A 13,501-nucleotide genomic window follows, 5' to 3' on the forward strand; every position below is an offset into this window, starting at 1 on the left:
AGATCTGCGTCATCCATATATTTTATGAATTTGTCTTCACAAAAAGAGTACTTTGGAAAATATTTGAGATGATTAGAAAAATTCGAAAAAATTGACTATGCATATCATTTTCTGTATATAAGGTTGGGGGAAAAGAAATGTCGTATTTCTGATCGAAATTTGACGCTTTATTTAACATACTTAAAATTATCCAATTTAATTCAAATATGCGCCGTTTTGTTCGCAAACTTGTTGCCATTTGGAAGGCAACTTCATTATCCCCTCCTTATTTGCAAAAAACTCTCACAGCCAGTTTTCGCAAGCCTCTTTTGAGGCCAACTTAGTATCACCAAGAGCGTTTTGCATGGACCGGAAGAAATGATAATCACTTGGAGCCAGGTCCGGGCTATACGGTGGGTGCAATAGGACATCTCATCCGAGCTCCCGTAGCATCTGGCGGGTCATCAAAGATGTGTGAGGTCGAGCGTTGTCCTGGTGGAAAACAACACCATTCTTATTGATCATTTCTGGCCGCTTCTGGTCAATCGCCTGCTTCAAACGGTCAAGCTGCTCACAGTAGAGAACCGAGTTGAGGGTCTGGCCAAAGTTAAGCAGCTCATAGTGGATGATTCCCTTCCAAGCCCACGAAACACACAGCAAAACCTTCCTGGCCGTCAATCCGGGCTTGGCGATGGTCCGGCTCACCGCGTTTCGACCACGACTTTTTTCGCTTTAGATTGTAATCCACTTTTCATCACCAGTCAGTCTTCTTCAAAAATGGGTCGAGTTCGTTCCGCTTCAGCAGTGCATCGCAGGCGTTGATTCGGTCTAAAAGATTTTTTGCGTCAACTCGTGTGGCACCCATACATCCAGCTTTTTTTGGAATCCAATCTTCTGAAAATGGTTCCAAACGGTTTTATGGTCAATACCCAGTTCCTGGCCAATCGAGCGAGTGCTCACATGCCGGTCTACTTGGATGATTTCAACGATTTTATCGGTTTCCACGACTACACCAGAACGAAATCGATCAAACCAACGCTGTGCTGTGCGAATCGTTACAGTATCGGGTCCATAAACTACACGATTTTTTTCGGGCGTCTTCGTTGCACCGTGGACAAGCGTGAACATTTCGTCATCCACAGTATTCATAACCTGTATGCATTATCAAACTCAAAATTTTCGAAGATTATTTGGTCCAATCGCGTGTTGACATCATCGTAAATATACAAAGCCCTAACTTTCTTACCACATACTGAAGAAATTTAATGGTTGAAATGAATCTAAATAGAAAAAATTATAGGAGGTTGTGTCCAAGATACGACCGCATTGTTGACGTAGAACTACGCTGTTATTTTATATAATTCGCTTGTTTATACCTTCGGATATTATTCTATAATGCTGTGAAATTTTAGAAACAACTGCTTAGTAGAATAATCTCTGAAATAGTATTGTCTCAAAGGAATCGTACCTCTAGGCATCGTTCGTACAACGCAAATCAAGCGCCAAACAAGCGTTCGCCATAGCATGCATACAGAGCCATACATTGGTGGCTTGAAACTACTAGGAATATAAACCCTTCTTATAATTTTGCGCTATTCTCAAAAGAAACGCTTCTGTTAATATCTGTTAATGTCTCGAAAAAAGTTGCATTACTTTCTTATGCTCGAGAGAAGCGCAGCTGTCACCCTTAGTGGAGGAAGTTTTGCCACTGGCAAGTGAAATCTAATCACATACAAAATTCCAGAACGACATCTACTTTCTTTGTGACTAAACAAGCGAAATAAACTCGTTTTGTTAATAACAACCTCGAAAACAGTAGCAATGCTTCATTATGATCAATATTAGCGCAAATAAAATCCTAGTTGAAGGCAGTTTTGCGACTGGCATGCGAACCCAAATAATTTATAACATTCCAGTAAGACATTCAATATGTTTGGTTTTACCCAAATATTTTTTGGCGCACAACCTTTACGCCTGATTCGCCATAACATCAGTTTAATGCATTGATGAAAACAAACAATGTTAACTGCTTGGAAAAAGACTGAATTATGCCACACAGCTTAAAGTTCGTAATAAAAAAAAAGCGGATGCTCTACTACAGCTGACACAATTATCTGATGGTACAAACGTCAAGGTCACCTACCACAAACACTTGAACAGCACCAAGTGTGTTGTCAGTTGCGCACAAACAATTAATATGTCGGAGGAGGGCATTGTGGACTGCCTCAAAGACCAAAAAGTGACAGCGGCTAGAAGACTCAAACGACGGACCGGTCCAGACGCAGTAGAAAACACTCCTGCGTTAATCCTGACAGTGAATGGTACATGTACACCTGAATTCATCTACTTTGGCTATCTGCGAGTAAGAACGAGGCCGTATTACCCATCGCCCATGCAATGCTTTAAATGCTGGGCATTCGGTCACACAAAAACCAAGTGTAGACAAAATACGCCAACCTGTGGGAATTGTTCCGTTAGCCATGCGATTCCGGCGGAAGGTCCCAAATGCCAGCAGCCCCCGTTCTGCAGCAGATGCAATTCCGCAGGTCACAATCTTGCTTCCCGTTCTTGTCCGAAATACCGGAAGGAGAATACAATACAAAAGCTAAAAGTGGACAGGGACGTCGATTACAAAATGGCAAGATTAATCTTTGAGGCAGAAAATGGTCGGTCGGTAAGCTATGCCCAAGCTGTCAGAGGAGACAGAGTACCCGACCACATACCAAATAAGGAGGCAGCCCCGGATCGAAAAACAAATGACCTGGTGAAAAAAATAGAAGAAAAAGATCTTACTATCGCGAACATGGCCGCTTCAATGGAGTTACAACGTATCGAAGCGTTAAAAAACACGGAGATGATCAAGTCTCTGGTGGATAAAATCGATCAGATGGCCAATACACTAGCGGCCATGGAGCAACGATTGACCCAGAAGGACAAAATCATCACTCTGCAACAGAAGGAGATATCTAAAGCCAGGTCATTATTGCCCCAAACAAAAAGTGTCGAAACATCCGAGGTAATAAAAGTCACCCATTTCAGCCCTCCCTCCTTGTTAAACACCCCTACATCCTCCCGACCGGCCAAATCCACAAGCATATTACCACAAAACTCCAGCTTGGTCAATTCCTCTGACTCCGACATAGAATCCAACGAACTAGATGACACGCTTACGAGAACACCATCTCCGTCTACACCAGTACTTCTTACCGCCCAGTCTGGAGATCGAACTACAAATGCAACGCCCTCGAATAAAAGAAAACCTGAATCCCCGCTTACACAACCACCGAAGGACATCCGTCAGAGATCGTCAACAGTAGGCAAGCAACCCGCCTTGCCTCCATATAACCCTCGATCTAATCAGCGATCAGACTCTCCATACCCACCGCTGACTAGCGGTAAGGACCGTCAGCCCAAATAGTGTTTCGTCCAACTCTTACCTCACCGTCGCCAACCACTACTCCACCAATCAGCTCTCCGGTAGGGATAGTCGGGGCCCCGTAGATGCGGACGCTACAGCCCCACCGGAATCGACGGACAATTTCCGGCATCCCTCGCCGCGAACTGTCGCTGACCGAAGCAGCAGAGCCCCAGGTATGCAGGGCCCCAGCAGTGCGGACGTTACACCCCCACCGGAACTGCTGGACAACCTCTGCAGCCTGTGGACGAAGAAACAAACCAACGTCGATGAAGAACGAAACCCAGCGATATTTCCTGGTAGTCGAGGCCCCGTCAGTGCGGACGTTATACCCCCACCGGTACTGACGGTCTACCCCCGGCGCCAGGGAGATGCAGTATCTTACGATCCAGCTTTCGGGACGCACAAGGGTGGCAACACCTATTCCCCGACGAACTACGTGGGAATTGTACCTGAACTCGAGACGCACAAGGGTGGCAACACCTGTTCCCCGAAGGACCACGTGGGACCAGCACCAGAAATCGGGACGCACAAGGGCGGCAACGTCTATTCCCCGAAGGACTGCGTGGGAACTGCATCAGATCTCGGGACGCACAAGGGTGGAATCACTCGTTCCCCGATCGATCTCACTGGAGTTTCTTCTGCCGACATTGTGCAACTTCCGCTACCCTGTGCCATTATCACCGAAGTATCCACCGCCAAATCACAAAGTAGCGCAGAGGATTGCAGTGACGCCGAACCGTTTTTTCCCGCCGTCGGGTCAAGTGAACGAACGCTGGTTGAGAGTTCTACTCCCAGTCGCCGCGCACCGCTGTCTTGTTCGACAACACCGCGTATCGTTGCCACTGCGATCTTTCCAGCTGCCGACACAACACCATCCACAGTTAATATCCCAATCCGCCGAAGATCCGCTCGTCTCGCCGCCAGGGCTAAGCCGGCCGCCACAACCACTCCACTGGAAGCTCATGACAGGCCTGTTTCGCCTATACCAGCCGAAGCGAGGTCCGATGCCAATATCTATGATGCATGGAGACGTAGCCGAGGAGATCTCACGCAAGCTATGGCCGGGAGTTCCAGCTCCCCAACGAACCTCACCACCTTTCCTCGGCTGCTTCCGAGTGGAATGGCTGCCCAACCTGTTATCGTCGGTGGAGTTCCACCGGGAATCGTAATATTCAGTACCACTACACCTCTGATACCCCACCACACCGCCCATCACCAGGAAAGTATGTCCACCAACACATCCACCAACCTCGCTCTGCAATGGAACATCAATGGACTGTACAACAACTTGGGAGAACTGGAGATCCTTGACCGAGAGCTATGTCCGTCCGTCATCGCACTCCAAGAGATAAATCGAATTTCCACAACGAACATACAGAAAATTGTCGGGGGTAGATTCCACTGGTACACTAAGCGGGGCTCTGTTTTGCAACACTCCGTTGCTTTGGGTGTCCGGAGAAACATTCCCCATTTGCGAAAACAAATATCCACTGACCTGCCAATAATAGCAGTCCGAATCGAGGCCCCGATTCCGGTGACCATCATTTGTATATACCTGCCGTGTGGCGTAATCCCGGAACTACGACGGAAGCTGCTTGAAGCGGTAGCAGGCTTGGAGGACCCAAAAATCATCTTGGGGGACTTCAATGCTCATCACCGCAACTGGGGAATGCAAACACCAGACGTCAGAGGGAATATCATCGCCGACCTCTTGGAGGTGATGGAGCTCTCGGTCTTAAATGACGGCACTGACACTTTCCGTAGAGGAACGAGCAACACAGCCATTGATATTTCAGCAGCTAGTCTCAACTTGGTGGATAGGTTAGGGTGGAACAAAGCCGACGACCTTCATGGCAGCGATCATCACCCGATAACCATCAGCTTTAACGGCCCGCCGCCGCTCACTACTCGCAAACCAAGATGGATCTTCGAAAGAGCTGACTGGACAGCCTTTCAAACATCCTCCGACTTCTTGATATCTAGAGACAACCCAACCACCATTGCCACTTTCAACAAAACCATTATGGAGGCGGCCGAAGCCTCCCATCCCATCCCAAGAACGAAAACCACTCCGGGGAAAAAAGCGCTGCATTGGTGGTCCGAGGACATCAAGTGGGAGGTCAAGAAGCGGAGAAAGTTTCTGCGTACGGCCAAACGACTACCAGTAGGAGACCCAATGAAGGAAGCTGCTATGAACAGGTATCGAGCGCAACACATCAGAGTACGGCGGTTAATCCGGAAGGCGAAGTTAGACAGTTGGACTGGTTTTCTGGAGTCTATCAACGAAAACCAGTCCTCTGCGGATCTTTGGCGCAGAGTAAATGCACTAAATGGGAAGAGAAGGCCATACAATCCCATTCTTCAAGTGGATGGTATAACCTTCAGCGATCCGGTAGATACTTCGAACACGCTCGGCGAATATTTCGCGGGATTGTCCTCGATCTCCGAATATGAGCCCGATTTCATCCGTCGACAGGGAGCGGGTATCACTTCGGTCAGCAACTTTGTGGTCCCTATGAGTCGTCCTAATAATCCTCTCAACCGGAACTTCACCATCGAGGAACTTTCTGTTGCCCTACGTTCCGCAAAAGGTGAGTCAACTGGCCCTGACGGTATCGGCTATAAGATGCTGAAACAGTTGTCTCAGCTCGGACAGTCCACCCTTCTCAGCATCTTTAACGACCTGTGGAATACACACGAATTTCCCGAGGGTTGGAGACACAGCCTAGTAATACCCATACCTAAGGTCGGTCAAAGCAGCAACAACGTGAAAGGCTACCGTCCAATTTCCTTAACCTCCTGTTCATCCAAGATCCTGGAAAGAATGGCGAATAGACGCCTGGTCACCTTTCTAACCGAAAATAGGAAATTGGACTATCGACAGTTCGCCTTCCGACCGGGTATGGGCACCAACAATTACTTCGCGACCCTCGGAGACGTGATAGCCGAAGCCAACAGGAACCGTCAGCACATGGAGATGGTAGCACTGGACCTAGAAAAGGCATACAACAGAACATGGATCCCGTTAGTGCTGAAAACTCTGGCAGATTGGGGCGTTGACGGGAAATTACTGCACTTCATCAAGAACTTTGCCACACGCCGAACCTTTGAGGTCAAAATTGGTAACATCAGTTCCCGAGCTTTCCACGAGGAAACAGGAGTACCTCAAGGTTCTGCTCTTGCCGTCACCCTCTTTCTCGTCGCCATGAATAGCCTGTTCCAGGTCCTGTCTGGGGGAGTCTTCGTGTTTGTCTACGCGGACGACATTCTTCTGATGGCAGTGGGTGACACCCATAGGATTCCACGCATCAGGATACAGGCAGCTACCAATGCCATCGGCCGGTGGGCGGCCGAGAGAGGATTTAGACTTTCAGCGCAGAAGAGCGGCCATATGGTGATTTGCAGCGATAGACATCAGGGTCCCAACTCCAGGGTCCAGCTATACAAAAACAACATTCCCCGCCGAAAAACGCTAAAGATCCTTGGAGTGTTTGTTGACCACAAACTTAACTTCCTCCGCCATTTCGAGGAAGTTAAGAAGAGCTGTGCAACCCGGTTGAACCTTCTAAAAACCATTTCCAAACCGCACCGGAGCAACAACAGAAATATTCGGCTACGGGTGGCTAAAGCCATCATCAGCAGCCGCCTCACCTATGGCCTTGAACTGACGTGTTTGGCTGGAGACAAGCTCCCAAAATCTCTGGCACCGATCTACAACAAAGCACTACGGACTGTCTCCGGTCTCCTGCCATCAACACCAGCTGCCTCTGTCTGCGCCGAAATTGGAGAACCTCCCTCGATCTGATCGTAGACTCGGCGATCGTAGCCAGGACTGCCAGTTTCTTGTCGAAAACCAGCGGTAGAGGGGAGACCCACCTGACCGCCCTTAGCAACACGATCCTGCAGCGGGTGGCGCACGCCAACCTCCCCCCAGTGGCAAAACAATCCTGGTTTGGTGCGAACGACTGGAGGTTCCCAACTGTTCTCGTCGAGAACGGTATTAGGGACAACTTTCGAGCCAGGGTGAGCTCGATCGGTCTGCTAGAATATTTCAAGGCCATCATAGCAGAAAAATACCGTCTCCACGAGATCAGATACTCGGACGGCTCAAAAGGACCATCGGGAGTTGGATTTGGGGTAAGCGATAATAATAATAGTCTGATTTCCAGCAAGAAACTCGCGGACATCTGCCAGGTCTTCTCGGCCGAAGTGGCCGGCATCTTCGAGGCAACTACAACTTCATCTTCCAAGCCGTTGTTGGTCGTCTCCGACTCGGCAAGCGCCATTGATGCCATCGGTGCGACCAGGTCCAAACATCCATGGGTACAGGCCATCAGGAAGAACATATTGCCCGACACTGTGCTCATGTGGGTCCCCGGACACAACGGCATCGCAGGGAATGAAGCGGCCGACCAGTTTGCCGGAATCGGTCACACCAGACCGTTCTTCACTCGGGATGTGCCGCTTGACGATGTGAAGTTGTGGATCACCAACTCTTTCCGCACCTTTTGAACCGAAAGGTGGTTTGCAGAGAGGGGGCAGTTCCTCAGAAAAGTCAAGGGCACGATTGTCAGGTTTGACGATGTTAAAGGAATGAGAGAACAACGAATCCTGTCCAGATTGAGGACCGGTCACTGCTCGGTCTCACACGGATTCAATAGAGGACCCTTCCATCTACTCTGCGACCTCTGCCAAATCCACAACTCCGTCGAGCACTTCTTGTGTGGTTGCCCGAAATTCGATGATCTACGAAACCTGCATGGAATCAGCGGGAGTGTAAGGGACATCTTGAAGGACGATCCAGCAAGAGTAGCAGCGCTTGTCTGCTACCTAAAAGATGCCGAACTATTTTTTAAGATCTAGCGTCTGAACAATGGATCAGTCAAGAAGATCCTTGTTCCTTCCCCTCCACGATGAAGGGGAATAAGAACACGCCGGCATCTTCAACGGCACGGCTTCCTCTCCACTGGCCTGGAGCCATGGTCCGAGGACATCCATGCCATCTGGTCCAACAAGCAAACAGCAAATTCTTTGTTAAGTCATGTCTCGCAAAAGGATTTATATGTGTTAAATTTTTACGTCCAATTTTTATGTGATAATTTTATGTGCAATCTGTTCCTAACGAAACCTTGCGGCAATGCCGTCGATAAAGAGGCGAACCAGCCCAGGAGGCTGAAAACCTCTCAAATAAAGAATAAAAAAAAATGCCACACAGCTTGTACTCTGCTGTAACACCCATCGATGCGAATTCGCTGATGAGTTTGTCAAGAGCGACCGCCTTCACCAACAGCGGGGGAGCTTGATTTTGGTTGCTGCCTGGGTAACGGCGTTTACATTTCGACCGACGCGCCGAAATCGCCCACTTTGCTATTTTTTTTTTTATCCCATCCGTTTATTAGGCTCATTTAGCAATTCAGCTGTCACAGAGCCGAATTTATTCGTATACATTTTTATGTTAAAATAACTATTGTTGTATATTATTTAGGCTTAAGATTCCTATCCATCGATAAACATTCGTTTTTTTTTTTTATGTATAACACAGTAGCTGTTTAGGCCTAAGAATATTTCAATTCTATCGATACACAACACATGCCGAGTATTCCATTTCTATCGATACACAACACATGCCGCCTTTTTCGGCGTTAGAATATTCCTATTGTTCGAATGTTCACAGTTGGACTGTGAACTGTGGACTGTGGACTCAACGGGACTGCTGATATGAGGCTTCCATTGCTGTATTAGAATTAGCACCAATTACCGATACAGCAGATCGTAATGTGAGCGGTAAGGGACTGGGATTACCGACACATGATGATTGTTGCGGACGTAGTAGCTAGAATAACACACAAAGATGGTCAGTTGAGGGGCCCTGAGTTATTAGCTCATGATCGTTCGCATAGTAGCGGACACGCAACCAATTAGGCTACGAAGACCCCCTTTGCTATTGTTCGATGCAGTGTCACACTCGCGAAGGCTCGGTTCAGTGCGAGCGCTTTTCACTGCACCAACATCGCGTGCATCATTAGATGACCGCTTGCCTCGAAATTTTATTGCCCCTGGCAATGCGTTCGTTTTTTGCAGGGCTCAAGCCTGCCTTCCTTTCCTTCTTGCTCATCACACACTACGCGAAGCGTCCAATTTATGACGCGGAAAGAAAAGCGCACAATACGAATAACGCGAAAAACGAACAGAAAAACCAAACGACGATATCCAAGTTGGATTACCACTGGTGGGGTCCAATCTTAGATCGAAGCGCAGCGAAAGCAAAGTGAACTGGATTGCTCAACAGTCCGATGCCGAATGAAAGTTTGCCTCAGAGAGATCCACTGTTTATACTCTAGGCAAGTATTCCCCTTCATTTTTCTACTTTTCCTTTGTTCACGGAGACTTGAAATCCTACGATTTCCCCTCCGTTGGTCGTCGATATTGAATGCTCTGTTCGGGAAAGCACACAAATGAACAGAACAAATGTATGGGAAAATGGAAACGCTTAAAGTTTTCATGAATTTTAACCATTTACAAACCAGGGGATTCTAACGTATATTAAACAAATCTTACGGAATTTCCGATTCGTTTAGTATGTAAATCGCCAAAATCCGTTCGCGGCAAAAATAGTTATTAACGTTAACTTTATTTCATAAAAACGTGTCCTGTTTTCTGATTTGGCACCCTTAATGAAAGACGTAGTTCTACGTCAATAAAATGAATAATCACGACCGAATCTTGCTTTTCAGTGCGTAGAATAAATAAACATCATCACTTTTGTGGTTCTGAACTCTAATGTAGGTGTCGCATGAGCTGATTCAGCTTTGCGCAAATTCGTCAATTGGATTACATCACGGGAACACCAAGTCGAATGCGTAAATGCCAATATTCCTTCGCTTGGACGCATTCACACGCAAACAATTTTTCATGACTGTTCCATGCGAAAGCAGAACAGAAACTGATGCGAGTAAAAGTACTCACGCCTTACATGTGTCCGCTGTGGTTTCCCAAACACTAATGCAAGCGAGCAAAACTCGCAGCTTGCATGTATTCGCTATGACGATTTCTCCAAGTGCCTAAATTTTGCGTCCGTGTTTGGGAACACATTGCAATCACCAATCATCATCAATGAGCAATGATGATTTCAATAGATTGCTTTCAAAGCAATTTTTTAGATATTGAAACGATTTGTTTGGACCAATAATACAATCATAACTCGTTGACATTTTATCTTTCGGATGGAGTGATTATTATACCGCTCCATTCAGCCGGTAAAGAGGTATTAACGTGAAACACCCCAGCGTCACTCTCTCGTTTTCAAAACTTTGAACTTACACCCGGTACAGAAATGAAAGACGTAGTCCTACGTCAAAAGGCTACCTGATCATGAAGATATTGTGACATTAAACAGGAGCAATTAGAGAGGGGACGAGCGGAAGAATGGGCACTTGAGCAGAGGGAATGGCGTGAATCGATCGACAGCGATCAGCGCATTAGGAGAAAATGATCATTTAAAATTAAAATAAATGAGAAACGAATACAAACTTATTCCCTGAATCATCACTAGAATCATCGTCCAAAAATCAACGTTCATGAATCAATCGTTCATGAACGATAACGAGAAAGTAGGTCGCGCATATTATTTGAACAGCCAAATCAATCCTAAGATGATGAGTGAATAAAATCGGTATATCATTTGGATCTTGCCAAGCAATTTATTCTTGTATTTGTTAGGCAAGCTGTTGAGTAAAGTCAATAAAGACCCAGAAGTCATATAGCGAGTTATCCAAAAGATGTTTTGGATGGGTAAGACATTGATAGCAAAATCAAGTTGTCATAACAGAAGCTGCCTGAAAAGCGGCGAAGTCTCAGACGATTCCAAATTCTAACTACAGAAAACATTCACTAACTGGGCGAAAAGAGAAGACCACTTATCGACATTCGCGTTTTAACTGGTCCGGCATGTTAAACGTCAAATAAAATCGAGGGAAACTTCAATGAATTGTTTGATTCGCTTAGTTCCTGTAATTGGATAAATAAAAGGATTCCAATGGAAGTTTCGCATTGAGTGCGACAACAGGTATGACATATGATTTGAGAAAATTGTTTTTCTGTAGTTTAATCAATGTTTTTGTCGTGCGAAAATAATGTCAACTTTCATAACATTCAAAATTACATTCGAATGCCCCTCACAGCAAATCTTCCATTTGAATATGGCGTCGATTGTTTACGAAATTGTGCTTTTTAACTGGTCCAAGGACCAGTTAACGTTCGCCCAGTTAAATAGCAGACCAGTTAAACCAGGACCAGTTAGCGAACGATTACTGTACATCATTTCAATGGATCTAAAATTTATAGACTGACTTTATCCCAACCTTTCTTCATAGCTAACAAATGGATTGATCTTAATTATAAAAAAAAACATAATCCGCATGTTTTTCTACACTTACCGGGTGATAGTGGCGTCAGGCTTTCTTCGTTCCGTATGGGCGTATACGTTTTCTCATACTCCGGTGTGGCTTTGAGCGGGGGTGTCAGCGATTCCATACACTCGAGCAGCGAGTCTTCACTCTCCGAAATAGTTTCGACACTTGAAATCGATTTCGCTCGTTTTTTCTTTCGCTTCTTTGATTTCTTGTTCTTTTTGTGCTTCTTATCTTTCTTACTCTTCTTCCGCTTACGGCCAACCATTTCCTCTTCTTCATCTTCCTCCTCCTCCTCTTCCTCCACGATCTCGTACTCCTCTTCCTCGACGAGTTCCTCGTCCATTAGCTCCTGTTCGTCGAGTTCGGGCTCCTGCTCTTCGATTGGTGAGGCCGGAGGTTCCAGGTGATGATGATGGTGGTGCCGCTTGGAGCCCTGTTTCATAGAGGAAGTATCGGATGATATAGAGTTTTTACGTTTCGACCGGGAAGAATGCGATTGGGACGATTGGCTAATTGGTGACGTGGCAGTGATGCTGACCCTTCGCCCACTCTCCGTTATGGTAACAGAACCGGTCGGAGTACCACCTTGGGAAACAATCTCAGTCAGCGTCGAAACCTCCGTAGTCGCGGAGCATATCGCCCCACTGGTTTCGATTGCTGCTGCCGACGACGAACAAGGAAGCGAGGAAGAACCACTCACCATTCGATCATGCTGAATTTTAGTAGAATTTTTACTGTACAATTTAACTGTCGCCGCTGCACTCTTCTCACTTTTACTGATAGTTTTACCGAAATTACTGCTAGATTCATTGCCGGCGGCGGCGAAGGGTGAGACACTGCCATCGGTTTCAATCTCGCCCGCTTCCGGTGCAGAGAAATCATCCGAACTTACATCGGAATACTCGACTACTCCCTTCGATGACCCATGACTACCGCCATTCCCGGTTCCCCCACGTCCGAAATCAACGGAGCTTTTACGATGAGTACTGCTCCGCCGCTCATCCGACGATGACTGTTCCTCGTCACTGGAAGCATGTCTCCGCTTCTTGGATTTTTTACTCTTTTTCGAACGTTTCTTCACATGCTTGGAGCGCTTTGGACTCCGTTCTCGTTCACGATCGCGTTCCCGCTCCCGGTCCATACTGTTTCGAAACGAGGACTAGAGCGAGGATTCGCTTTGCACTTAGAATGATTTTTATTCTTGGTTTGCACTAAACTACTTTGGTAATTAAATTACACTTGTATGATCTGATATAATCGATTTTGAGTGAATATTAATAGCTAATATTAGTACGAGCACACTATGCTACGCATACGGTCATGTTGTGTGTCGTTGTCACTTGCACTATTGTTTTGTTTGAACTCGTCCTCTCCATCGGGCCCCCTGTATTGTTATGTTTGTATGTGTGTATCTCACATCACTGTTAGCTGCAGTTAGCCACACGAATGCGTTTCCTTGAGTGTTACAACATGATTCTGGAATTAAGACAAGAACATTAAAAGAATCGTTTTATGTAAAATCGCAAGAAATGGGTATGTGTACAGAAAGAGGGTAGACAAAAAAGTCGGGTCAGGTATAATTTTGAAAATGTTCAGCTAGTTATAACTCTTCGAGAAAAAGAGTTATTTATACGCAACTGGTTGCATTAGAAAAGATTTTTTTCATGTTAACTATCCAATTTCATAAAGAGAC

The 13,501-nt window shown here is 46.3% G+C and overlaps 1 protein-coding gene across 4 annotated transcripts in view; it reads right to left on the reverse strand.

Moving 5' to 3' along the window:
* Positions 1 to 13,501, reverse strand: part of LOC129768061 (cyclin-dependent kinase 12) — a 40,661-nt gene that overhangs the window by 18,154 nt on the left and 9,006 nt on the right. For 2 of the 4 annotated variants that reach the window (XM_055769445.1, XM_055769444.1), the window contains exons 2-3: positions 12,509 to 13,284; positions 11,833 to 12,241 (exon numbers count right to left, since the gene is read on the reverse strand). In XM_055769445.1, the coding sequence (XP_055625420.1) occupies positions 11,833 to 12,241; positions 12,509 to 12,949 (850 nt within the window). In that variant the 5' untranslated portion in view covers positions 12,950 to 13,284. Of the gene's footprint in view, positions 1 to 11,832; positions 13,285 to 13,501 lie in introns of all 4 variants that reach the window. The other 2 variants (XM_055769446.1, XM_055769443.1) reach the window with 2 other exon arrangements.

This window comes from Toxorhynchites rutilus, chromosome 2, assembly GCF_029784135.1.
Source record: "Toxorhynchites rutilus septentrionalis strain SRP chromosome 2, ASM2978413v1, whole genome shotgun sequence".
Lineage (NCBI taxonomy): Eukaryota > Metazoa > Arthropoda > Insecta > Diptera > Culicidae > Toxorhynchites > Toxorhynchites rutilus.